At 55.8% G+C, this 26,765-nt stretch overlaps 1 protein-coding gene and 1 long non-coding RNA gene across 5 annotated transcripts in view; one reads left to right on the top strand and one right to left on the bottom strand.

Annotated features, from left to right (window-relative positions):
• Positions 1–2,626: 2,626 nt before the first annotated feature.
• The window catches only part of TRAPPC12 (trafficking protein particle complex subunit 12), a 66,952-nt gene continuing 42,813 nt past the window's right edge, over positions 2,627–26,765 (bottom strand). For 2 of the 4 annotated variants that reach the window (XM_082356921.1, XM_082356922.1), the window contains exons 7-12: positions 19,796–19,868; positions 17,680–17,753; positions 14,146–14,244; positions 9,440–9,540; positions 5,537–5,624; positions 2,627–5,396 (exon numbers count right to left, since the gene is read on the bottom strand). In XM_082356921.1, the coding sequence (XP_082213047.1) occupies positions 5,154–5,396; positions 5,537–5,624; positions 9,440–9,540; positions 14,146–14,244; positions 17,680–17,753; positions 19,796–19,868 (678 nt within the window). In that variant the 3' untranslated portion in view covers positions 2,627–5,153. The remainder of the gene's footprint in view (positions 5,397–5,536; positions 5,625–9,439; positions 9,541–14,145; positions 14,245–17,679; positions 17,754–19,795; positions 19,869–26,765) is intronic. The other 2 variants (XM_082356923.1, XR_014234831.1) reach the window with 2 other exon arrangements.
• Positions 5,631–7,784, top strand: LOC309611923. The gene is made up of 2 exons (XR_014234842.1): positions 5,631–7,040; positions 7,387–7,784. It is a non-coding gene; the product is annotated as an uncharacterized lncRNA (long non-coding RNA).

A 26,765-nucleotide genomic window follows, 5' to 3' on the forward strand; every position in this document is an offset into this window, starting at 1 on the left:
ACCGAGGCCTGGGGTCCTTACAAGAAGAGCAGCCACGGAGGCAGACGTCGTGTGAGGACCCCTGAGGACCGAGGAGGGGGCTGCAGCCGGAGCCCCCAGCGGAGCCCCCAGAGGAGCCGGGCTCGCGGACGCCCGGGGTGCGCACCGCTGGCCTGCACGTGAGATGGGGCACTTGGGTGGTGTCCAGCCGCCCCGTCCGTGGTGATTTGCTGCGGCAGCTTCGGGAGGGTGGTGTCCAGCCGCCCCGTCCGTGGTGATTTGCTGCGGCAGCTTCGGGAAACTAACCCAGTCTTGTCCCCGATCTTTCAGATGAGACCCCGGGGCTGGGAGGGTTCAGCTTCCCGCCCACGGTTGTGCAGGCGGTGAGCAAGAGGCTGGCCCCGGGCCGGCGTCTCCCCGGTGCTGGGTGTGGGGAGGACCCGGCACACCCGTGGGCCAGGAGGGGGCCCCGGGCACCGTCCCCGCTGCTCCCAGGAGTCCCGGGTTGTCCTGGTGGACGGCGCCCGTCTCTGAAACCAGAACCCTTTCCCCATCGCCGCCGGCCCTGCCGGTCCTGCCCCAGGAACGTGTCCGTCGGTGCCCCCGTCGCTGTCCCGCGGCTCCGCTGGTCCCCGGACACCCCCGCACGGGTGCACCCGGGTCACGTCCTCCCGGAGGGATCCTTAGTTGAAGGCTCCTGACTGGTGGCCGGAGTCCACCCTGCTGTCCGCCCGCACGTGGCCACCTGGCATCGCAGTCACCCTGGGCGCCTGTGTTGTCTGCCGGCCACATCGGCGCCGTCTCGAGGGGACGTCCTCCGTGGGCTGTCCCGTCGTCTTCCTGGCTGAAGCGAGTCTCTCCCGCGCCTTCTCCCACCTTGCCCGTGGCACCCGCCAGATGCCCTGCTGTCGGGAGTGACTGGGGTTGGCCGTGAGGACCAGGCGAGGGGACCCAAGGCCGTGGAAGCTGTGCTGAATCACGGCGCTGGTGGCCCAGCCGACCTCGCTGAATGAGCGGCCCTCGCGCCCAGGTGGCGGCCGGGGTCTCGGGGTCGCAGCCCAGCTCCGTGCCGGCCGGGCCTGGTCCTCATGCGCATCTGGCAGCGTGCGCTGCGTGGGGTCCAGGGCGAGTGGCCGCTCCGGCCCTGGGCGAGCCTCACGGGGACGGAGGGACCGCCCCGGGCTCCACAGGTCTATTTGAGGGAATCGTCCTGCACAGCCCGTCCTGTGTGTGTGTGTGTGTGTGTGTGTGTGTGTGTGCGCGCGCGCGTGTGCGCATGTGCACACGCAGGTGAGCGTCACAGTACATGAATACACGCGTCGCTAACCCTAACAATTCCGAGGCAGCGTGTGAAGCTGTCGCCGCCCCCTTCCCCCGGGGGCCCCGGCCACGCCCCTGGAAAACGCACTATAGACCTCGTGTGCGGCCGCAGCACTGCTGGGTGCAAGGCTGCTTTCCTGAACAGCACGTCTTGTTAGCGACAGCGCGTGGAAGGAAGGACTGACTTTCTCAGCGGCTCTTGAGTATACGGTATGGATTGAAGTATTTGTATTCCGGACGGGGGGACACTTAACGCTGTGTCCCGGTTTTTGGTTTGGCTTTGGTTTCCGTGACCGCGAAGGGTGCCGCACACCCTTGTGGGTGGTGGATCTCGGGCGCCTGCGCTCCGGCAACACCAGCGCCCCCGCCAAGGCTGTTGGTGAAGACCACCCTCCTCCTCGCTCTGCTCCCCTCACTCCCGTGTGCTCCCTCCTCCCCGGGCCCTGAGGGCTGTGGAGCCTGGAAAGCCCTGCGCTGCGGCTCCCACCGCCAGGCCGGGCCTCGCCTCTCCCGGGGCACTAGCGCTGTTCCCCGCGGGCCGCTGAGGCCCCGGGATGACGACGTTGTCTGAGTGTCCCTGTGTCGTGACACCGGCTGGCCTTCCGTGGCAGCAGTGGGAACCATCCTCAACCAGGCGTCAGTTACTTTGTATTTCCAGAAATCGAGAGAAAACATAAAGGATGACATTAAACCACCATTCTAAAAAAAGGACTGGCCCTCCGCAGACACTGGTGAGTCTCCCAGGACCAGCCCCCAGCCCCTTCCTCGCTCCCCTGGGACGCTCACTGAGCCACGTGGTTCCTGCACCTGTTTTTCTCCAGTTCTGCAAACGTGTATCTACAAACAATGTTTGTACTTTAAAAACAAATGGCATTTCATTGTATATACAATCCTAATCTTGATTATTTGAGCAGGTTTTGGATATGTCCATGTGAATACATGTCCAGACCATTCCTTTTAATCGCTGTATATACTGTTCAATTATAGAGCATGTCACACTATGATTTAAAAAAAAAATTTTTTTTTTAATGCATTTTAAATTTATTTATTTATTTATTTATGGCTGTGTTGGGTCTTCGTTTCTGTGCGAGGGCTTTCTCCAGCTGCGGCGAGCGGGGGCCACTCTTCATCGCTGTGCGCGGGCCTCTCACTGTCGCGGCCTCTCTCGTTGCGGAGCACAGGCTCCAGACGCGCAGGCTCAGTAGTTGTGGCTCACGGGCCCAGTTGCTCCGCGGCATGTGGGATCTTCCCAGACCAGGGCTCGAACCCGTGTCCCCTGCATTGGCAGGCAGACTCTCAACCACTGCGCCACCAGGGAAGCCCTCACTATGATTTTTAAATCACTTTTTATTTTTTAAAGGCAAGACATTTACCAGTTTTGATGATTTTTTTCCCTCTGGTGGTTATAAAAACAAAACACACACACACAATGTGGAAAAATGTGAGGTTCAGAGTCATAGAAGGGCAAATAAAAATGCCTTTGTGTCCATCCTTGCTGTGACTGTGATTTAACATCTAGTATTACTTTTCAGTCCTTTCCGTTAACATATGCACATATTATGTAAATACACATTTCTTTTGAGTACTTTTCCATGTCATTAACTTTTTAAACACGATCTTGCATAAACTCGTCTTAGGAATGTGGGGCAATTAGTGAAACCACTCCCCTACTGTAAAATTTTGACTCAGTTGCAAACTCCTTTTCCAGAAAAGCTCATCTCTTTCTGCTCCTACAAGCCAGGTCTGGGCGTGCGTCCCGACGAGGTTCATGGACTGTCAGGTCTCCCGCCTGGTGAGCATTTGGCTGGGGGCGGGGGCGCTGGCCCCGTCTCGGACTGGCTCGTGCTGGCTCAGTCACTCCTGGGCTCACTGGCTGCAGACGCCGTCCCAGGCCCGAGGGTGCCACAGCGGACAGGCCGCCCCGCGCCCTCCAGGGCACAGGTCACGGAAGGGCGGAGGCGAGCGGTGGCAGGGGCCCTGCTCCCCCGCGGGCTGCCCACAGCATTGGCGCAGGGACCGCAAGGAGGGGAGTGGGTGTCTTGCCAGCTCAGCTGCTGTGACAGATGCCACCGACAGCGGCTCTGGGGGCGGGAGGTCCGAGCTCCAGGTGCCACACGGCTGGCCGCTCCCAGGCCTCGCTCCATGGCCGAGTCCGCACGTGGCCTCTCCTCCCCACCCTGTGACTTCATCTCACCTGTGTCACCTCCCTGAAGGCCCATCTCCACGGACGGCCTCGCTGGGGTGAGGGCTTCAAACCGTGAGTTTTGGGGAGCCTCTGGGGGAAGAGCTTTCTGGGCGCTTCCCAGGAGTCTGTGTGATGGGCAGAGGGGTCCTGGGTCTGGGCCCAGGGCGCGGGTGCAGACCCGGCCTCGTCCCCTGGGCCAGACCTACCTCGTGGAGGTCGGAGGAGACCACACACGGCACTACCTGATGCATTTACTCTTTTAAGAAATTAAGGTAAAGGAAAACGGAGTGTGAACTACATAAAGTACAACCGTTACCCCAGACCCTACAGACACCCGGGGCGCGCTTCCCTCGCTGCCTCCGAGGATCTGCAAACGTGCGCAGCCCCAGCGAGCCCCAGACGGCAGGGGTTTAGCGCTCGCCCTGCCTGTCTCGACGCCCCCGGAGGGAACAGGGGTCGGGGAGGGTGTGTCCAGGATGCAAATACCGATTTACTGGGGAACCTGGAGTCCGGCGTCTGACTGGCTTGGCCTCCGCCCCCGGGAGCCTGTGCAGTGTTACCCGCTCTGTACACAGCGGACCCGGGAAGGACAGTTCCGGAATCCGAGGGGATCCGAGCGGGAGCTTCCCGCCCCGCGCAGGTTCAAGGTGGAGGCCGAGCCTTGTTTACCAGCACCTCCCACCCCCTGCCGCCAGATTTGAAGGAAAACCCTCAAAGTGAAGAAATTAAAATGGCGTATTTTGGGGCTTTTGAGACATAAGGAGTTCTGATTTTTCTTCTTGAAAAGAGACGATTTTAGAACCTCCTTGGTATCCCACAGTCCTCTTGGTGGTCTCATCATCTTTCTCTCCTATTTTAATGTGTAATGAATCCGTACTTCAACAATTGCATTGGGACCATCTGCCCAGTAGACGCTGCATTTGTGTTTTTACTTTATTACAAAAATGACCAGAAATACAGCTTCGCTTTGCTTTACGCAATAGATGTTTATCTCAGAGTCTTTAAAGTGAGTTCCATTTTAAAGTGTATTAGAATAGCTGGACATTTAAAGGACCCTGGCCAGAGTTCTTTAGTGAAGAAGCACTCACGTATTTCAGAGACTTCAAAATCAGGAGTGACCATGTAGACAGGACCACAGACACCCTGACCCTCAGACCTGAGAGAACACGTGTCCGCACTGTGAAGCCCGCCCTTGTTCTGTGCAGTAGGGCCCGAGTTCTCCAGAACCCACCCCCAGGCATCCCCACCCCCGCTCCCTCTGATGTGCAAATGCAGGAGGAGGAAGGACGGGGGGTTCGTTCACCCTTCACCAGGCCCGTCCGAGGTGACCAGCACAGGCTGGGAAAGGATCAGAGGCGTGGACGCGGTTAGCTTTGGGACGTGGGCGGGGACGAACGGTCTCTCTTCCCCCTTATCTATCTATGGATCCTCTAGAACACTCAGGCTCGGAGCGAGAACGGCTTGTGTTACGTGGCGCAGCTTAGCACACGAAGCAGGTCAGCTTCCAGGAACGCACAGGAGGGGCCGAGGCGCCCTGGACCCCCTCCCTCGGGTTACGTTCACCCCGCGTGTGCAAACGGCCGGAGCGGCCTGGGCCTCGGCTGGATGGAGAAGGCCGGCTTGCAGACGCCAGGGCGGGGGGTTTGTCGGCTCGGGCGTCAGGCGGGAACTAGGCCAGCTTGAGGCACTGCGTGTTGAAGCAGTCCCCCTCCTTGCTGGCCACGGCCTCAAGCAGGGCCTGCTTCTTCTGCAGACTCCGGGACGACTCCAGCTCGTACATGGTGGTCAGGTTGAAGAGCGCGCTCTCGTGCAGGCAGCGCCGCGGGTCCTGCTGGGTCATGGCCTCCAGCTGCCGCAGCGAGTCCTTGAGTCGGCCCAGGTAGAGCAGGCACACGGCCGCATTGTTGTTGGCCTGGAGGGGGACACGCGGCACTGGATGCGGCCTCATGGGGCCCGAGGACCTCCCTGGGCCCCAGGAGAGCGCCCGATGCCGGCGGACTTGTCGGGGGAGCGGGGGGCACGGGGGGAGCCACCTCTGCTCGGGGGTCTTACCACCGCATTTGCTGGGTCAATCTTTAGAATCTCTGTGAAGCATCTGTGGGCGTCTGCAAAGTTATTCTGACCGAGGTGAAGGAAAGCTCTGGAAATAAGCGATACACAGAGGATTAACCAGGAAAGTCAGGATGTGGGCAGGTGTGTGGCAGCAACACCAACGGGGCAGCTCCCAGAACTGGAACCCCACGGGCAGGACCAGGCAGCATTGGCCCCTCAGGCGTCACCTGAGCCGGGTGGTGTCAGGGCTTTCCGGATGTGGCAGGGGACAGTGCATTCTGGGGATCAAACTGCACTGGGTCTAACATCTGTTAGTTTAATTCAATCTCTATCAAAATACCAATGGCATTTATTCACGGAACTGGGACAACAAAATTTTAAATTTGTAGGGAAACACAAAAGACCCCGAATAGCCAAAACTATCTTGAGAAAGAAAAGTGGAGCTGGAGGAATCATGCTCTCTGACTTCAGACTATACCACAAATCTACAATAATCAAAACAGTATGGTACTGGCACAAAAACTGACATAGATCAATGGAACAGGATAGAAAGCCCAGAGGCAAACCCACACACCTACGGTCAACTAATCTATGACAAAGGAGGCAAGAATATACAACGGAGAAAAGTCTCTTCAGCAAGTGGTGTTGGGAAGACTGGACAGCCTCATGTAAAAGAATGAAATTAGAGGGAATTCCCTGGCAGTCCAGTGGTTAGGACTCGGCTCTTTCACCGCTGGGGCCCAGGTTTGACCTCTGATCAGGGAACTAAGATCCTGCAAGCCCCGTGGCATGGCCCCCTGCCCCGCAAAAAAAAAAAAAAGAAAAAAGAATGCAATTAGAACATCCCTTCATGCTATACACAAAAATAAATAAACTCAAAATGGATTAAAGACCTAAATATAAGACCAGAAACCAAAAAACTCCTCGAGGAAAACATAGGCAGTACACTCTCTGACATAAATAGCAGCAATATTTTTTTGGATCCGTCTCCTAAAGCAAAGGAAATAAAAGCAAAAATAAACAAATGGGATCTAATTAAACTTAAAAGCTTTTGCATAGCAAAGGAAACCATCTTTAAAATGAAAAGGCAGCCTACTGAGTGGGAGAAAATATTTGCAAGTGGTGTGACCCATAAGGGGTTAATATCCAACATATATAAACAGCTCATTCAGGGACTTCCCTGGTGGTCCAGTGGTTAAGAATCCGCCTTCCAATGCAGGGGATGCGGGTTCGATCCCTGGTTGGGGAACTAAGATCCCACATACCATGGGATGCTTCAACTAGAGAGCCCGTGCACTGCAACGAAGAGCCCACTCGCCGCAATGAAGATCCCGTGTGCCACAACAACTAAGACCCAAATAAATAAATAAATACTAAAAAAAATAAACAGCTCATTCAATTCAACATAAAAAAAAAAGATTAAAAACTGGGCAGAAGACCTGAATAAACCCCTACTTGCATGGTCGATTAATCTGTGACAAAGGAGGCAAGAATATACAATGAGGCTTCCCTGGTGGCGCAGTGGTTGAGAATCTGCCTGCTAATGCAGGGGACACGGGTTCGAGCCCTGGTCTGGGAAGATCCCACATGCCACAGAGCAGCTGGGCCCGTGAGCCACAACTACTGAGCCTGCGCGTCTGGAGCCTGTGCCCCGCAACGGGAGGGGCCGCGATAGTGAAAGGCCCGTGCACCGCGATGAAGAGCGGTCCCCGCACCGCGATGAAGAGTGGCCCCCGCTTGCTGCAACTAGAGAAAGCCCTCGCACGAACCGAAGACCCAACACAGCCAAAAATAAATAAATAAATAAATAAAGTAGCTATAAATGTAAAAAAAAAAGAATATACAATGAGGAAAAGACTCTTCAATAAATGGTGTTGGATAAACAGGACAGCTACACGCAAGAGAATCAGACTAGACTCCTATATCACACCACACACAAAAATAAATTCAAAATGAATTTAAGGGCTTCCCTGGTGGCGCAGTGGTTGAGTCTGCCTGCCATTGCAGGGGACACGGGTTCAAGCCCTGGTCTGGGAAGATCCCACATGCCGCGGAGCAACTAGGCCCGTGAGCCACAACTGCTGAGCCTGCGTGTCTGGAGCCTGTGCTCCGCAACGAGAGGCCACGATAGTGAGAGGCCCGCGCACCGCGATGAAGAGTGGCCCCTGCTTGCCACAACTAGAGAAAGCCCTCGCACAGAAACGAAGACCCAACACAGCCAAAAATAAATAAATAAATTAAAAAAAAAAAAAAGAGGCTTGGGTTTGAGAACTGCTTATATTTCTGAAATGTAACAATAGAAGCATTAACTAATTAATAAATAAAAGTTTAAAAAAAATGAATTTAAAACTTAAATGTAAGACCTGAAACCATACAACTTCTAGAGGAAAATATAGGCAGCATTCTTTGACATCAGTCTTAGCAATATTTTTTTCGGATATGTCTCCTCAAGCAAGAGAAACAAAAGCAAACATAAACTGCCAGGACTACATCAAACCAAAAAGCTTTTGCACAGTGAAGGAAACTCAACAAAATGAAAAGGCAGCCAACCGAATGGGAGAAGATATTTGCAACTGATATATCAAATAGGGGTTGACAGCCAAAGAGCTCAAACAACTCAACATCAAAAAAACCTGATTAAAAAATGGGCAGAGGACCTGAATACACATTTTTCCAAGGAAGACATACAGATGGCCAGACACATGGAAAGCTGCCCAACACCACTCGTCATCGGGGAAATGCAAATGAAAACCACAATGAGATGTCACCTCACACCTGTCAGAATGGCTGTTATCAAAAAGAACACAAGGGGTGGTGGGGCTGGGGAGCAAGGGGACCCTCACACACTGTTGGTGGGAATGTAAACTGGTGCAGCCACTGTGGAGAACAGTATGGAGGTTCCTCAAAAAACTAAAAATAGAGCTGCCATATAAGCCGGCAATTCCACTCCTGGGTATTTATCCAAAGAAAATAAAAACACTAAGTAGAAAAAATACATGCACCCCTATGTTCACTGCAGCATTATTTACAATTGCCAAGACATAGAAAGCAACCTAAGTGTCCATCAACAGATGAATGGATAAAGGGGTGTGTGTGCGTGTGTGCACGCGTGCATGCATGGAATATTACTCGGCCATAAAAAAGAATGAAATCTTACCATTTGTGACAACATGGATGGACCTAGAGGGCATTATGCTAAGTGAACTAAGTCAAAGAAAAACAAATACTGTACGATTTCACTTATATGTGGAATCTAAAAACAAATGAACAAACACAGAACAGAAACAGAGTTACAGACACAGAGAACAAACAGGTGGTTGCCAGAAGTGGGGTGGGTGAGGGGGAGACAGAAACAGGTGATTAAGGGAGGGAGATTAAGAGGGACAAACTTCAGGTGAAAAACAAACATGTCATGGGTCTGAAACGTACAGTGTGAGGAATACAGTCAGTAATAATGTGATAACTTTGTGTGGAGACAGGTCATAATTAGACTAATGGTGGTGATCAGTTTGAACGCTATAGAAATATCAAGTGCCTATGCTGTATAACAGAAACTAACACAGTGTTGCAGGCCAATTATACTTCAAACAAACAGAAAAAGATCAGATTTGTGGTTGCCAGTGGAGGGGAGGGGGAGGGGCGATTAGATGAAGGTGGTCAAAAGGCACAAACTTCCAGTTATAAATAAGTACTAGGGATACAGTGTGCAACACGATGAACATAATTAACACGGCCGTATGTTATATATGAGATGATAGATGTTCATTAAACTTACTGTGGTCCTCACTTCATGATGTCAGTATGTAAATCAAATCATCATGCTGCACACCTTAAACTTACACCGTGCTGTAAGTTAATTATATCTCAATAAAACTGGAAGGAAAAATAAAGAAAAATACATACCTGTTCATTAAAACCATTATTTTACCCTGCAGTCCCTCCAGTTTCTGTGTTACTTTCTCTACGTCTTGAAAGTACTTTTCAGCTGTCTTTATGTCTCCGATCTGCTTTGACAAAATTATGTAGTCAGTTCAGCTGACAAATGTTAAATCTACACCCACATATATAGTTTCCTAATGTTATGTTATGTTAGGATACTGAAGACATTTATGTATCAGGCAGGGTAAAACTTTGGTATAACCATTTACTAGTTATCACTTTTTGTTACCAAAAAAAAAAAAAAAAAAAGCCATTTAGGATACAGCGGGATGTCAACATGTATCTCTATGTCAGAAAGTGAGTGGTTAATACACCTGCGTGTTAACAAGTCTCTTACAGTTTTTAATTTGTACTCTTCAAAAGGAATCCTGGCATAGCATTATGAAAAATAAAAATAACCCCCGACTCTGGCCAGGCCCCGGACCCATTCTTAACCCTGCCCGTGGATCATTTCAAGAACCTCTGTTTGCTGTGTAGCACCAGGCAAAACATGCTCCACAAGTCCAACTTGTATATTTGGCAAATTAAACTTGATTATTATCGTTAAAAAAAAAAAAAAAAAGAAAGAATGACTAAAAAACTACAACATTTACCTTTTGGTATAATATTACAGTCTCCCAATCAATTACTGGGGGGTTATTTGTGACCAGGAAAATGATAGAGATCATCAAACTAACAAATTTCAGTCATATTTTGACCCAATAATACAGGATTCTATTGTACAAACAAATGACCGCACGCTTATCAAACGGTTAAGGAAACCTCCTCAGCTCCCTCTGTAAAAGGAAGCCAGAGCCACTGGGGGTCCTGATGGCTAAACCCCCTCCCCCGTCCTGCCATCGCTGCGGACCACAGCCTGGGGGGTGGGGGTTAAGAGGGAATCAGGTCTCCTTCTGCATGAGGAAGGAGATCAGTGATCTAAGGCTTAGAATGCCAAATACAGGAAAAATGAAAATCCTGTGAAAAGAAAAACCTTACAACCAGGGGGAAGGAAGCACAAAGGCCTCTGTGCCCCAGGCCTGAAGGGGCGGCTCTGGAGCCGCCGAGTCCAGGGCATCTCGTTGCAACAAACCACGAGATGTCTCTGCATCTGCCGAGGGGACAGCATCGCAGCCGCAGCGGTCAGCGCCCTCTCTTCCGCACGCTCACCCCCATCCCGATCCCGGGGTCCTCCAGCCACCTGCCGGGAGCGCTTGTGCCCTTCCCTTTCCTTCCAGGGAAGCCCGCGGTACCTCCCTGCAGCCAAGGGCAGGCGTGCCCACCACCCAGCACCAAGGGCCTGCGTTACTCTCCACAGTGAGACCGCTGCAGGCAGCACCCGGCCCCTTCACGGTACCCTGGCGTTTGGTGACACAATGACACTGGCTGCACTGCTGTTGCTGTGAGTAATGAGTGCCCTTCGTCGCCAACCCAGGGGTCTCGAGTCCTCGGCCAGCGCCCATCAAGCTGCCCTCACGGTCTCCGGCCCCTCTCTGTTGTCAACGCCGCCCCGAAAAACACCCCACCAGGAGGAGGACACAAAGTGGCGCCACCGCGCACCTACCGGCCCCGCCCTCCCGCGCGCACGGTGGGAGCACCCGGGGTCCCCCCCCCCCCCCCAGGCCTGAACATCTGCGCCCCCTGCAGTGCGCTCACTTACCCTGCATCCTCCAAGGGCCCAGGCGCGCACTGACGGAGAGACTGACGCTCACCAGCTGACAGCAAAGGTGCACCAAGCCCTGAATGCCTGCCGGGTGCTGTGCTAAGTGCTTCCCACCGCTCACCACTTCTAACAAGCTGTGCTGTTGATCCCACTCCTTTCCTCACTCTCCGGATTAAAAAGATGAGGCTCAGAAAGGCTGGCGGCTTTCTCAGGTCACACGGCTAACGGAACAGAACGGGACTGTCCAACTCCCAGACCACGCGCTGGCCCTCTGCACCACACGGCCTCAAGGAGCTGGTGCGGGGCTTGCGCTGAAACTGTTTTCTAGTGGGAGATAACGAAGGAATCTTAGAATTTTCTTTGCCACCTACTGATTTTTCTGATCACTAGAAGGTAAGTTCACATCCTTATATTTCTGGGGTTTTTTCCTTAAAGAATCTATTTATTTATTTATTTTTGGCTGCGTTGGGTCTTCATTGCTGTGCACGGCCTTTCTCTAGTTGCGGCTAGCGGGGGCTACTCTTCGCTGCGGTGCGCGGGCTTCTCACTGCAGTGGCTTTTCTTGTTGCGGAGCACGGGCTCTAGGCACACAGGCTTCAGTAGTTGTGGTGCACGGGCTTAGTTGCTCCGCGGCATGTGGGATCTTCCCAGACCAGGGCTCGAACCCGTGTCCCCTGCATTGGCAGGCGGATTCTTAACCACCGCGCCACCAGGGAAGTCCACATCTTCATAATTATTAAAACCTAATTAGGATTTAAAATCCTACTGATTTTCTAAGACTTAGAGGCAGCTTAAAAAATTAAACAATATAAAAAGGCAATTAAAAGTATTGCAAAATAACTAGTAAGCAAATAAACAAACCCAAACTAGTTATTTGAAGAAAACAACAGATAATAAGTGGATGAACTAATCAAGGAAAAGGAAGCATGAGTAAACAATTATAAATGTAAAAGAAGAAATAACTATAGTTAAAATGAAATTGAAGTAATTATGAAAGAAGACTGTATTTTACAGAACTCTAAGCAAAAACATATGTGAATACACAGACCAAACAGGTGATTTTTTGGGCACTCTAAATGGCCAAAATTGATCCCAGAAACAGAGAGAAAAAACCTCATGCGTGGAACACTAAAGCCATTAGTAACAATATTAAGTTATCCGACAAATCCTAGGAGGGTGGCTTAGGCCTCTTTGAGGTCAGTTATTCAAATCTTCCAGGAACATATAATTCCAGAGTATCCAAAATATCCCAGACAACAGAGAAAGCAAGCAAGCAAGCTATTTTTATGAAGACAGAACACAGATACCAAATGCTTTTGAGAAGGGCACGCTCACACACACACACACACGCATACACACGCACAAACCCAGACCAATTTCACTCATAACGATAACTGCAGAGATCTGGGGACACTCCCCCCGGGAGCCCAACGTATTGGAGGCGCAAACGTGAGTATTTCTGTGGCCAGAAACGTCTCCAGGGAAGCACCGACCAAGCCCCGGTCTGACCGTCAGGGTCCCTCCCCAGGGCCGTCAGGTCCGTGACTGCCACAGAAAGACTGTGCTTTCACATTTCAGGGTTCCTAGATGGGTCTCCAGCATACATTTGTCAAATAATGCAAATTAAGACTCAGAAATGAAGTTTCTGAGATTGTCCAGAGTAGTGAGGAATTAGAGCAGATACAGAACATTCTTTTAGCATGAGAATCAGGATAATGACCGGGCACCACGAGATGCCGGGCACGGCACTGCATTCTTTACACGGCGGTCTCGTTTCATCGGCACAAGGACCCCAAGAGGCAGCCACGAGCGTCCCTGGTGCCCAGGGGAGAGGACGCAGCTCAGGAGGGTGGCTAGCCCAGGGTCAAGGCTAGGTAAGCACCAAGGACAAACAGAAACCCGGGTCTTTCAGATGCTAGAACACGCGTTCTCCAACATCCACGAGTTACTCAGTGAAGGTCAACCTTCAGAGCCTGGGGCAGGGACCCCGGGTGTCCTGGGAGGGACTTGGACGACACACAGGCGGCCTTCACTGTTGGGCTGTCTCTGGACGCCCCCTCGTGGGGGAGCGGCGTGTGTGCGCTTGCGTGTGTGCGCGCGCTTGCCTGTGTGCGTGGTGTGGAGGATGGGGTGGGGGTGGGGCGCGTGTGTGCACGCATTCGTGTGCGCAGTGGCCAGGAGGTGCGGGAGGACAGGACCAGCATCAGTGAAGAGAACCTGGGCTCTGGGTGACCTTGTTCAAATTCCTCCTGTGGGCCTGACCTCTGGGACCTCGGGCAGGTCACTCGACCCCCGGGAAGCCTCAGTCTGCTCCTCTGTAAAGTGGGCCGGTCACACGGCGGAGGAGGATGGCCCAGCAGGGCACCCGCTCAGGGCCAGCGCCTCCCCACGTCCATCCGCCTTGCTTCGACCACCCCGGACAGCCCCGTCAGGCTCCCGCCCAGGCTGCGGGTGCTACGGTCGACACCCTTAGAGACTGAGGGTGCGGGGACGAGGCACCCGTGCTCGGCCTGCGAGTGTCGGCCTGCCGTGCTGGGGCGGACAGGAGCGAGGACGGGCGCCCGGCACCCCGGCACCACACGCGCCCCGGCTTCAGCGCCATCCCTGGCAAAGCGGGTACGTCCCGGTTTCCCGCACTGTCCGGACCTTGGGTCCAAGCGGGACCTCCTTTGTCCACGCACGCGGATTCAAGCGTGCTTTCCAATAAAATATCAACCACTGGCTACGTTATCAGCCAATTAAAATAAGATTACTGATGGTTTTGTCAACAGACTTATACCTGCAACAGGGCAATTTCTCAAGGAATCCATCTCGGTGCTTCCCAGATGAAAATCTACGAAAATGCACGTCTAGCAATTGGCTTCCTAATCACGTCAAAGCCCAGAGCACAGTCAAGCCAGGACCAAGAAAACTACCCCTCCTACAGTCACAGAAGTCTGATTTGATGTATGTCCTGGGCTCGCTCTTAAATCTACAGCATCCACGCCAAGGCAAACCCCGCCCCCCCTGCCTGCCGCGCGGCTCGCACCTGGAGGAAGATCCGGCCGATGCAGCTCAGCAGTTGGGGCTCCTGCTCCGGGAAGTACTGGATGACCGAGCGGTACGCGTCCACGGCCAGCACGTAATCCTGCGGGGGACGCAGAGAGCACGCTAGTTAGGAGGATCTCGCCCCGTTTACACGTTACAGGCGCTCAGGCTCCTGCAGACTCGCACGTGAAGCGGGAGCACGAATGCGTGGGCAGGTGGGACGCGGCACCGCCGTGAGGGCGGCAGACGGCCCAGCGAACCAGGCTCTGAGTTCTGTGTGTAACTACGGTCCTGAGGGCCTTCCTCTCTCCCGGGGGGCTCTGGTTGTGAACTTAGGGCAGAGGGGCTTTCTTCTTCCATCTTCTGAGTAGCAGTTAGTATTTCACCTGGACTCACTCTCTTTTCTGACAAAATCCTTCACTGGTGAATTTTGTCTTGCCTCCATCTGCCAGACACAGAAACCGAATTTATTAATAGCGTCTCTTAAACATTTTCTTTACTAAAATTCGAGGTGAAGTTCTTACACGTAGACACACGAAGCCGGGCCGGGGGAGCTGGCTGGCTCCGGCGGGAGGAGGCCGTCCGGGGCCCCCGGTCGTCTCGCCAGGGTCACGAGGGCAAATCGCCAACAGCCCCGAGCTCCGACGGCAGCGTCGCCGTGGCGCCTGCTGGTGCGAACAGCTCCCCGCGTCTCCCGGTCAGCGAACAGCAGGCCGCGCGGCAGTGTCCTCCTCCCCGAGTCTTCGTAAATCCCCAGAAGGGACTTTTCTTTCTTCAGTCGCCTACGTTTTCAATCTCATGAGAACTGGGACAGGCGTCACCAGTTCGCTAGCTGGGATGTTACGAAGACAGACGACAAGGAACACTCCAGTTCAGCAGGAAGAAAAATGGAGACTGTCCAGTCCGGCAGCTTCAGGGCGGCTCACCACAGCGAACTGGCCTCGCTGGCGCAGGCGGCCAGCCGGCAGCACCCGCCCGTCCCCGCGGCTCCTGGCTCCGCTGCCCGCGCCCTGCCCAGCGCGAGTGTGCGGGTGAGGCTGTGCCGAGAGCCCTCTCTCGGGGCGGCGGTGACCGCCCCCCCCCACCCCGGCGCCTGGGGGTCCGGCTCCGCTGAGCGCTGGACTTCTGCGGGGACACGGGGGCACCTCGCCGCATCCGAGGACCACCCACTGTGCTGCACGCCTACGCCTCACTTCCGGTTCAGGGCGAACGAAAGGCCACCTCGCCGTCCGTGTCCGGCGGCGCCCAAGTGCCACCGGGTCAGGCCAGTGCACACGCCCCGATCCCGGCCCGCGTCTCTGGCCGGTGAGACGCAGCGCGCCTCCGTGGTGGCTCTGTGGCCGGCGTCGCCGCCTGACGCCTCCACGTCTCGGCGCTCCGGCCTGCTACGGAGACGTATGCGGCCGCTGTCCCGCCGGAGCGGCGCTCCTGGGAGAGCGCGCCCGGGCGGACACAGCCGTGGGGACCCCGTGCGGAGGCCTTCAGACGAGGCGCCGGGCCCGGACGGGAGCCCCGGGCGGTTCCAAGGAGCCCGGCCTCCAGTACACCAGAGCGGAGCGCGGCCCAGAGCTTGTCAGCGGACGACCATTTGACGAAATCGTTTCTTTACCGGAGGAAACGAGGAAATGCGGCCCCGGCTGAAGGGCGCTCTTGAGGGTGAGCGCCGTCCAGGCCGCGCGGTCAGGCGGGCGTGGCCCGCTCGCAGGGACCGACTGCTCTAGCTCCGCCTTCCCCTTCTTCTTTCAGCAGCTGCCCCGTCCGGCGAGGCGAGGTCAGCAATAAGGCGGCGTGCGGGCAGTGCGGGCGGGCGGGGCACGGAGGTGGGCGGGGCGGCGCCCGGAGTCTCCCAGAGGGGCTGGGGTGCCCAGGCTGCGACAGTGTTTCAGGCACACGTTCGGGCTGAAGCGTGTGCACAGACTGCTCATCATTAAAAAGGTGAATCAGCGTTCACGTCGCCGTAGCAGAAATGTTATTCAGAATAAGAAGCGGCTGCTGAAGTAACCCAGCGTCGCCCATACGCGGCACGGAAGGGACGGGACGCGCCGGTGAGGCCGACGCCGCTGTAATGCCGGGCTCGCTCGCTAGGTGGCGACAGAATGCGCACGCGTGCTGGCGCCTCAGCCGCCAAATTTTTCATTCCTTTTAACTCGTGGAAATGAAAGCATAATCTAAAATCTCAAATTAAACTGCACTTGTGGTTAAAGTATTTTTGAAGCACAGTGATCTGTTCTGTACTGAGTTCCGACAACGTAGGTACAAGACTTAGTCTGGCGCCTGGTGGTATCATCACTCCAGCAGTAAACAAAAGGTGTTCTTATCCTACAATTTTCTATTAATGTGCCTTAAAAATGCACATACAAACCCACCAGTGAAACAGGAGACCCTCCTGAGGAGTCCCAGCCCGTGACCAAGGAGACACCGATCGGCCTGTGACTTTACGATGTGTCCTTTGTTTCTGCACGTGAGCCGGCGAGCTCCGCGGAAGGAAGGCGGCAGTGGCCCTGGGCGACTCCCTCCATCCGCGGGAGGGACGGGGCGCCGTGTCGGCGGTCGGGGTGGCAGGAAGGGAGGAAGGGAGGAGCTGAGAGAACCAGAGCGCCTTAACCCCAAGGCGCTGCCCAAGGGGGGCTGCAAGTGCATCCCTTCCGGGCCTTCGTTTCAGGGGAGGTCCCCGGGGCTCGGGGGTGGGAGGGGCACGTGAGACAGTCTGCACCCCAGGGTCACAGCGACGCACGGAAGGCAGGGCCCTGGGGCAGGAGCCGAGTGCACACCCAGCGTGGCCTTCCGCACGGGACCCACAGCCGGCCCGGGACGCGGTCCCCTCGCGGGGCTGCCCTGTCAGGGTTAGACACCAGCTCCCGGAGCCCGCTTCTCCCCTCGGCCATTTGCCTGCTCTGCTCTGCTAAAACCAAGCTCAGGAATGACCCTGGGCTGGCCCGTGGGAGGGCCACGATCTGGCCTCTTAATGGCCCAGAAGATGTTAACGGAGCTGCTCTGGGTGTCTGCGGCTCACTGATTCGGGCAGCAGCCTCCAGCCCCTGCAGCTGGGCCCTGCCAGGGAGGCACGGATGGAGGAACAAAGGAGCGATGCCCTCGGTTCCGCCTCCTCGTCCCCAGCCGCCTCCCCTGGGGCTGGCAGTGGGGGCGCGGGGCGCCTGTGGGGGGCGGGGCTAAGGAGCAGGTCTCGCGGGAAGCCTGTCCCCAGATGCCATGACCATTGAGCGCAAGTCAGGGCAGGACGAGGGAAACCACCTCCGCTAACGGGGGGAACGGAGGCCAACTCCGGGACTGAATCCAGAGAAAAACAGGAGGGAGAGAGAACTGAGAGCATGAGGAGGATTTCAATTAAATCATCTCGACCCCTGTTTGAACAACTAAACTTGGCAGTGTAAGTTCTGCATTCTATTGACATTTCTTTCAGTAGAAATTAAAGCACGTTTATCCCGAGTGTCTCCCTGGCCTCTCTGCTCCATAACCCCCCGCATGCACACCACCTCGAGGTCCCAGCGGTCCCCCCGCCCTGAGAACATCATACCTTCATGAGCAGCAGACAGTTGGCCATGGAGCACGTCACCCGGCCCAGGCGGGACCGCCACAGCTGCACGGAGGCTGCAAGAGCGGAGTACGGTGAGTACATGGGGAGCACTGCCGGCCCGACCCAGACAGACGGACGCCCCTGGCCCTGGCCCCGGCCCCGTCCCCCAGCCTCGGCCACCGCTCCCCCTGTGCTGCTCAGCCCACACCTTGGGCTGTGCTCTTGGCGACCTGCTCAGCCTCGGGGAGGACAGACCCCGTGACCCGACCAGGGCCACGTCCCCAGGCTGGCACGCCCAAAAGATGGGAAAAGCCAGCCAAGACGACAGCCCTTGCCCTGCAGCGGGGCCACTCCTGGTGTGACCTGGATGGGCCGGAGGCCTCCCGGCTGCAGGGCTGGTGGACGGTCACACCCCGGTGTCAGCAGCGCGGCCTGCCTGCCCAAGGCCTAGGTGTTGTGACCTTTTAAGGGGAAGCAACAATTCCTAACCCATCTGCCTCAGCAGGCTCTGAGGGCAGGGGAAGCGGAGCGGATCGGGGCGGGGAGGCTGGAGAGGCCGGTGCTCGGTCAGGTGCTGAACCTGCCATCCAGCTCAGGCCCAGGAAGAAGCACGTCCCAGACACACGTGAATGGTGACCACTGGGCGAGCTTGCCTTAAACTGACCTTCCTCCCGCTGCCGGGACCAAGGGTCAATTTTGGGATAACAGTCTCCTAGAAATGACGCTTATTCCTGGAGTGCTTGAGAAAAGGACAAAAAACTTAATTGTCAGAATTAAGAACGTAACTCACTTTGCCTTTCAGCAATTAAATATACATTAACTGCTTACATTCCCCTTATGACATCATTTTTGTGAAAAGAAAAATGCTGAATATCTTTTCTTAACGAATGTAAGATGTGGATTCTCAGTGAACTGCATTTTATTTTGATTATCTTTGAGGACTTTCAAGTGCTTTCTTCCCCTCTTTGCCTTATAAATCTGTTGATCTGCTGTGAGTTGTCAGGTTTCCGGGCACTGCTTCCTGAGCTCCAACAACTACCTGCGCTTTGCCACCAAAACACGGACCCCCGTGGGATGACATGGCCAGAGTCGGAGAGATGCTGAGGGCGGGATGTCCCAGGGCACGGAGACGCCCACGCCAGACCCGTCATCTACCTGCACTTAAATCACTGAGGACGCGTGAACATCACACCTACAGACCTGGTCCCCTGGGGTTTCTCGAAGAAGGGATCTGTGTTTAAAGCACAAATGCAGCCAGAGCTGCTGGTCCTCGAGGATGGACATCTCCTGCCTGGGACGCTTCCCCCTTTCCCACAGTCACGAGCGCGTCCGGGGTGCACGGCGCCCGGGGCCCCGCTGTGCCCGAGGCACGGGCACAGATCTCTGCCCCGGGGGTTCTCCTCTCAGGCCACCTCTCCTGCTTCTGGCACATCCGTCTCCTCACAGCGTGGCTTCAGAGGAAGCCCACCCTTTGCCCACATCATCTGTGCTCGCCCACGGTTACCGACAGCCACTCCAAGTCAGGCGCAGAGCGGGAGACCACCGAGCCCCTGAAGACCACATAAGCCCACAGGCTCATGTGCAGAGATGCCAGCCTCTCAGGGAGGTGCCATCTGAGCTGGGTTTTGAAGCATGATTAGAAGTTCTTCTCTCTAATGTTCTCAAGAAATCTCAGCCAGGATAATCTTTTCAAAATGCAGTTCGGCCCCTGCCTGCCCAGCACTCACATAAAGACCCGTTTCCACGGCCTGGCCCCCGAGGCTCTACACTCAGGGCCCCATCTTCCTTTCCTCTCCAGCTCCACCCAGGCCTCAGGCTCCCCACGGGCGGGCGGGCCAGGCACCCACCTTGCTGTGGACGCTCACGTCGATTTCTGGGGTTATTTGCTGCAGGTGGGTCTCGGCCCGACGGGGCTCCCCGAGAGCAGGGTTCATGCCTTATGCCAGCACCAACCACGGCGCCTGGCTTGGTCCAAGAAAGGACCGAGGAGATGAAGGCATGAGAGGATGAGTGCATTACGGAGTGAGAAGGAAAAGAATGAGACACAGAAACCCTTGGGGCCGAGCCCTCTGACGATGCCGGCTGATTATTTAAGGCAGGCAAGTCCGGCACTGACCTTGTCTGTTCTCCTGGGCTGTGCAGTTTATGCTGCCATCCTCTGCCAGGCCCTGCTCCAAGTTTGTCAGGATCTGTGGGAAATGGAAGGAAGAACAACAGAAATGAATTTGCTTCTAGACGCCACAATATACTCCAGGAGAAGCAGATTTCTCTGTATGGAAACCCACTTGTCAAGGAGCGTTTCGCAGGAACACATTTTAAGCTTCGCTGCTCACAAGGCACGGAGGTGATGGCAAGCAGGGAGCTGCTCTCTGACTGGTGGGGGGTTTGGGTTTATGACGCTCGTAAAGCATCAGAGACCCCAGACGTGGGGCAGGTATTCTCTCTCTCTCAGGAAAGCATTAGGAATGTTATTACACAAGAGGATGATTATTAACTTCTATGAAAACATCAGTCTCGTTCCTCTAGGGCACCTGAGATGTGCAGCCTTTTTAAATGTATCAAATAAATTCTGAGCATCTGTCACTTTACATAGTTTTTACTGTTCGGCTAATAACCTTGCGTTGCTTCCTCTGTGATTTGGTTTCCCTGAAAGGAAAGAAGTTGCGACCATGGTGATCTGGGCAGAGCCTATGTTCTTTTGGAGGACAGGATGAGGAGAAAAAACGTGTTAATAGTAAACACTGTTTGCAGGGAAGGAAAAGAAAGACGTGCTAACTGAAAACGGGGGTCTCATGCTTCCGTGATGGCCGACTTCGGGCCACGTGCTTTGGGGAGACACCCCCTTGTGTAGTGGGCCACCCTGCCAGGCAGCACTGCCCCAAACGGCCCACCCTCAAGAGGTGAAGTTCATGACCAGCGAAGCAGCTGCTCCAGGCTTTCACCGGCCTCGTCCCATCCACACAGAGACGGGCCAGCTGGGCCTCCTCTGCTGCCAAGGGTCAGCGCTTCACAAAAGGTGGACGACAGTTCGCTGTGAACACGAAGGCCTGTCCTACCGTGACCACTCAGGACACACCTGGGCTTCAAAACTGTAAACTCGAAGATGAGCTAGTTGGTCCAAACGAGGTCAAATGACATTTTTCAGCTAATCGGTGTTCTGATAAATAATCATAAAAACAGAAACTGACCAGGAAAGAAGGTCTCGAAGGTGCCATTGAGGAGAGACAGGAACAAAGAGAAGGGCTAAGAGGTTCCGAAGAAGAAAAGCGGGAGGCCTGGCTCTTCCCAGCCCCGGGAGCCACGCACAGTGCAGAGGGCCCGAGGCCTGGCCTAGACTCACAGGTCCACGGATGGGACATGGGGGGAGGGGCAGGCCTGACAGCAAAACCAACCACACCAAAAGAGCACGAGAGAATCAGAAGCACAGACTCCAGGAGGGCGGGGTCGGGGAGTGGTCCTGGCCCCCTGCAGGGCATCTCCACGCACCTGGGCAACCCACCTGGCAGGGGGGCACGGTTACCTCCAGCCTGAGCTAAATCGCAGGAGAACAGTGTCTGGGGGAGAGAGTTCCCACCCATATGACTTCACACAGTCACAGTAACAGCACACTGATCTACCGAAGGTCGTTTCTGTAGAGGAAAGTGTAGAAACGCTCCCACCCAAAGCCTGAGCTACTCAGATGGCAAATGTGGCCGCATGCCCCTCCTGTCACTCCGGTCCAGGTGCAGGTCGGACGCCCGTGAGCGGTTCTGGGTCTGCTTCCCAGAACGACCAAGGCGGGCCGCGCCCACGGCACCCATTCTGGAAGAGGCTCCGGAAACGCGAGCGTGGGGTGGCGGGTCGGCAGCAGCCGGGCGCCGCGCGAGCCACGTACTTCCGAAAGTAGCTACGATACCGACATGACAGCGGTTTTGAGCGTGTGAAGATGCTGCTTGGACATGAATAGGTAGCAGCCAGGAGGAAATGTGGGCCTGGGAGATGGTTCTGGACCCGCTGTTCTGTCAGCAGGTGGGTGTGACCGGAGCTGAGAGGCTGCATCGACACCCCCCGCCCCACCCGCAGGTCCTGGGCTGTCCTGGATTGGTTCTGGGACGGGCGGTGTCGCTCCAGCAATGCAGACGCCGTCAACACCCTGGACAGCAGTGGAGGGAGGACAGAGGACTCAGAAGGCCCGCGCTCGGCTGTTTCGTCCAGGGAGAAAACTATACGCCTCGCACGAATATCCCAGCTGCCTGACTCCACATGTAACCAAGACCACTTGATCTCAGGGCTTCCCTGGTGGCGTAGTGGTTAAGAATCTGCCTGCCAATGCAGGGGACACGGGTTCGATCCCTGGTCCGGGAAGATCCCACATGCCGCGGAGCAACTGGGCCCGTGCGCCACAGCTACTGAGCCTGCGCTCTAGAGCCCGTGAGCCACAACTACTGAGCCTGTGCACCACAACTACTGAAGCCCGTGCGCCTCGAGAGCCCGTGCTCCACAACAAGAGAAGCCACCGCAATGAGAAGTCCGTGCACCGCAACGAAGAGTAGCCCCCGCTCGCCACAACTGAATGCCCGCGTGCGGCAACGAAGACCCGACACAGCCAAAAGTAAATAAATAAATTTATATATATATATATATTTATATATATATATATATAAAGGACCACTTGATCTCAAACAGGCAATGCGTCACCTACTCATATTTAAAGGGACCAAACCCATGCCCCGACTTCTCTGCAGTTACCCTGGGTTTGGAAGATCACTTACAAACATTTTTGGGTTCCCAGCGAACTTGAGCAGCCCACAAGAAACACCCCATTTACACCTCTCCAGAAATCCTAGAAGTTCGTGGGCCCTGGTGCATACGCATGACCTTGGACTCCGGTATTTTAAACTCCAGGTTCTGAGTCATATGCGGGGTGCAGCCCAAACCATGCCCTTCTGATGGGCTCCAGGCAACACCAGTATGGGTGGTCTGGGGACCTCAGTTTGTGGGAAAGCTCTCGGGGAAGGAGCCCTGGTCCTGTCCTTTGTCGGCCCGTCACGGGCTGTGGGTGGGGAAGGTCTAGGGACCGGGTTTACGCACAAAGCGTCCAGTCTTTGCATCCCTGGGGGCCGGCCCTAACTCAAGGACCCAAGGACTCACTAATGACCTGCGGTGTTCAGACTGAGGTGAGAGCAGGTCTCCCTTGACGGGCTTAGATTTCTCTGGAAAGTCCTGGGACCTTCTCAGCCCTACCAGGTCCTAGGGGACCTTCTGGAAAAGAGGATTTTCAAAGTGAAAAGAGGCTTCTTGGAGTTGCTCCAAGCCACTGCAGGAACATTAAACACTCGCATGGACCACGCACTGGGCCAGGTCGCTGGCCATCTAACCCACAGGGCAGCCTGGCGGTGGCTGGCGACACGCCTCCTCCCCAGGCTTCCACAGGCTGGTCACCCCCCCAGGAAGTCAGGGTCACACCTGGAAACACCCGTCTGCCTGACCCCAAAGCCCCTGCAGCCACGGCCTGTGGACATCCCCCCGGCAGGGCGTCACACCTTGAAGCAATGCTCTCTCTTTCCATGCAGGTCAGAGAGTGAGAACCTTCGATGCCAAGGTAAACAACGCCAGGATGGAGATTCCAGACCTCTCTGTTCCACCGAGGGCTGCCTGTTGCTGGGCTATCACGCAGGTGTCGGGCGGGACCGCCTGCCAACTCGGGTGACCTTACGGCACACTGTGGGTCACCTCTGGCACATCAGATCTCACACGGGGCTGGGGCTGCTGAGGGGTGTGGTCGACATTCCCAAGTCTTTGTTCTGGGATCTGCAATGATGCAACCTGGAGTTTCCAAAGGCGCGAATTTCCACCGTGAGCCGAGTCAGGATACAAATCTTGCAAACCCTGACGACGGGGACGCTCCTGTCACCTCCTCCTTCTGGGCCCTCTGAGCACACCCGGGCCCAGGAGCGTGAGTGTCGATGGCAAAGGGCAGAGATGCGGCCTCGACCAGGGAGCAGGAGCCATCACCTCCCTTCACTTGCCAGTCACTCCCATCTTATCTGATGAAGCCACCATCAATTTGTTCTCTGCTGGAGCAGCAGGACAGAGGGGCATGGGGACCATGGGCGTCAGGCGAAGCCGGGCAGCGGTGGGCGTGGTCAGCACGCCGATGGCCAGCCCAGCTGGGTGCTTCCCAGAGCGGCTGGCAGGGGGAGGGCGGACAATGTCTGCTCTCTCTTCCTTTCTTAACTTCGTTTACAAGTAAAACAGCATAACCGAGCAGGTCCATCTGTTGGAATTCCTTTTTAGTAAAGATATGAACCCTTCCTAGAAACGCCCCTCTCACCTCTGCCTCATTAGGGTGTCCAACCAAGAACAGAGCAAACCGACGTCCCTTCCCGAGGGGCTCCTTCGGCAGTGAGGGTCTCTAAAGAGGCACTTCCTTACCTGGTGCCCCGAGCCGGGCTCAGGTGGGGCGGGCGGAGGCTGCAGAAATCGAATTGTCGGGCAGGGCAGTACTGAACTTAAACCCACGCGGCACGTCCCCGTCAGCGGCGACCCAAACCCCACGCTGCATTTGGCATCGTGACGTATGCAAACGGGCTTAGAAACGTGTTCCCTGGCTCTTTGCCGATGGGACCCAGAGGTGCAGTGGCCCGCGGAGAAGCCGAGGAGCAGGGATGGTGGGCAGAGGTACCGCTGCTGTGGCGTGACAGGGATGGCTCTCCTAAGCCACGGGGCACGTTTATTTTAAATCGAGGTATATTTTGTTCTTCATCGATACCACTACCTCTGAACCAAACATTTACTACTTCACCACGTGGTTCTTACTTGTCACCTCCTATTTCAAAGACAGCAGAGAAAACCCTGGACCGTTTCGTAAAGGTCAGAGTGACGTTCTGCTAGAACTGGGCCGCACCTAAAACATCCAGACAGCGCTCTCACCACAGGCTGAACACACAGGCTCTAACCGTTCTCCAGTGAGTCTTCCGTGTAAGGAAAAGCTCAGCTTCTTCTGAGCAAACGATGCCGGGGGTTCCATAACTGGTGTTATGTCCCTCTCTGCTCTGTGTACCTGGACCCTCAGCGCCAACCTGTGTGTGACATAAACCTTGTACGTTACCAAGCGTACTGCTGTCTGAATTCTATCTTCCCTTTGTCCCGTAGTCCTCATTTAGTTTTTTTTCAATAGAAAAAAATTCTACTTATATAACTAACACATGCATTGTATAAGACCTGGAAAGAGAATAAAAATGACCTTTAATCCCATTACACACACCACTAACATACTGGAGTGTTCTTCCTTCAGGGCATATTACTTCCTTCACAGAGGCCATCCTGTAATTGTAATTCTGCAGTCTGGCTTTGACAACGGATGTCACATCCTAAACACTTCCCACGTGACGGCTGTGGAGACGAGACATCCGTCTGGAGCCCGCGTCATGTCCCCACACCCCAGCCCGGTGCCCTGGGACTCCCCAGCTCTGTGCCCTGCTGCTTTGGTCGGGGCGGCACAGACTGGAAGCGGTGGGAGACCTCTATCCCAGTGTGTCCCTTTGCAGAGAGGACGCCGGCTGACCGGGCTGAGGGCCACCGGGTGGCAGGTGTCTGCTCCTCTCCCACCCCGGCTGCCCCGGGCCCGCCCGCATCTCACTCTAGCTGCCACGCCAGGTCGTCCCCTTTCACTTGGGAAACCCGCGCTGGGGCTGAACCTGTGAAGACCTGACGTGCGCTAGAGAGGCAGCGACCAAGAGTGGGCTCCGAGCACATCTGCACACACACCTGCACCCGCGGCAAGCGTGTGCGCTTCCCAAGCACCGAGAGGGGCCTCGGCCGACTTTCTCACTAAGGATGGAAGCCTTCGTGCTCTCTTCTTTACCCCCTTCCCAAGCGCTGCTTCCACCTCCACCCCTGACCTCCAGCTGGGAAGAACCACCTCCAGAGCAACGACAGACGCCACACACGCGACGAAACCGACGGGCACAGAGCGCTTCGGGGGTGTGGACCGCACCGCTGCTTTCCTTCTGGAAAGGACGCCCTGGTTTCGCTGCCTGCCCAGAGCGAAGCCCTCGATCGCCGTCAAGGCGCTGGCCAGTCGGCGGCTCCAGAGGGCAGCCCCGGCACGGCCTCCTGCCCGCCCCAGCCCCTGTGACAACTCCAGGGGGCGGCCCGGGTGGGCCCTGCTCGACCCCGCAGCTGCACCCCAGCGGGCAGTTGCGTCTGGGAGGCCTCGTGGGCGCTGGCTGAGCCTGGGCCCCCTGGGTCTGGGGCGGGCAGGAGGCCAGGCCCGGTGAGCAGGCTGGGGAAGGGAAGCCAAGGCGGGGGGCCCGGGTGCGAGCGTCACCCTGGGAGAGACTATTTCACTGGCTGACTCATCTCCTTCCCTGCTGGACTCGCCCCCCGCCCCCTGACCCGCTGAGAGCAGCTCTTGGCAGAGGAAGTGCGGCTGGCGCTCTCTGGCACCGGCAGGGTGACGCGAGAGGCCGAAGCCGCGTTCCAAGGCTTCGGGGCGCACGCTGCACGTGCGGGGAACAGGGCTGCGGCTGGGCCCGCAGAGGGTGCAAGGCGTGGGCGGGGGCCGGTTCACAGCCGGCGACCTGCTCTCGTGCAGGCCCCTCGCGGCCGGACCTCAGCTGCACTTAACCCTCGGAGGCTCTGTCTCCTTGTCTGTAGATCAGGCATGACACCGCCTCGCACAGCGGTTGTGAGCATTTACGGAGCTCTAACGTAAAGCACGGAGCACAGCACCCGTCGTGCGGGAGGGAGCACTGAGCACACCCCCGTGGTCACCGCCGCCATCACCGCCACCCCCGTGTCCGACCTCCAAGCCCGTGGCGTCAAGGGCAGCACCACGTGGCAGCAGGCGTGGCGGGCGGGCGCCGAGGGACGCAGGGAGAGCGTGGAGCCCGCCGGGAGGGCTTGGGAGACAGCCTGAGGGTTAAAGCCTTAGAACTCACATGCACTTTCTCGTGTGACACGGAGGTGAGTGAAGAGCAATAAAAACAATCATCTGTGTGTGATTTAGAACATCGCTGATTTAGTATCAATTACAAGTTTTGTTTTCCTGTTTCTGGAAACAACTGTATTTTAACCATGCTTTAAGAGTCAAGGAAAGGAGT

The sequence above is a fragment of the Balaenoptera borealis genome (genome assembly GCF_965194805.1).
Source record: "Balaenoptera borealis genome assembly, chromosome: 15".
In the NCBI taxonomy this organism is placed as follows: domain Eukaryota; kingdom Metazoa; phylum Chordata; class Mammalia; order Artiodactyla; family Balaenopteridae; genus Balaenoptera; species Balaenoptera borealis.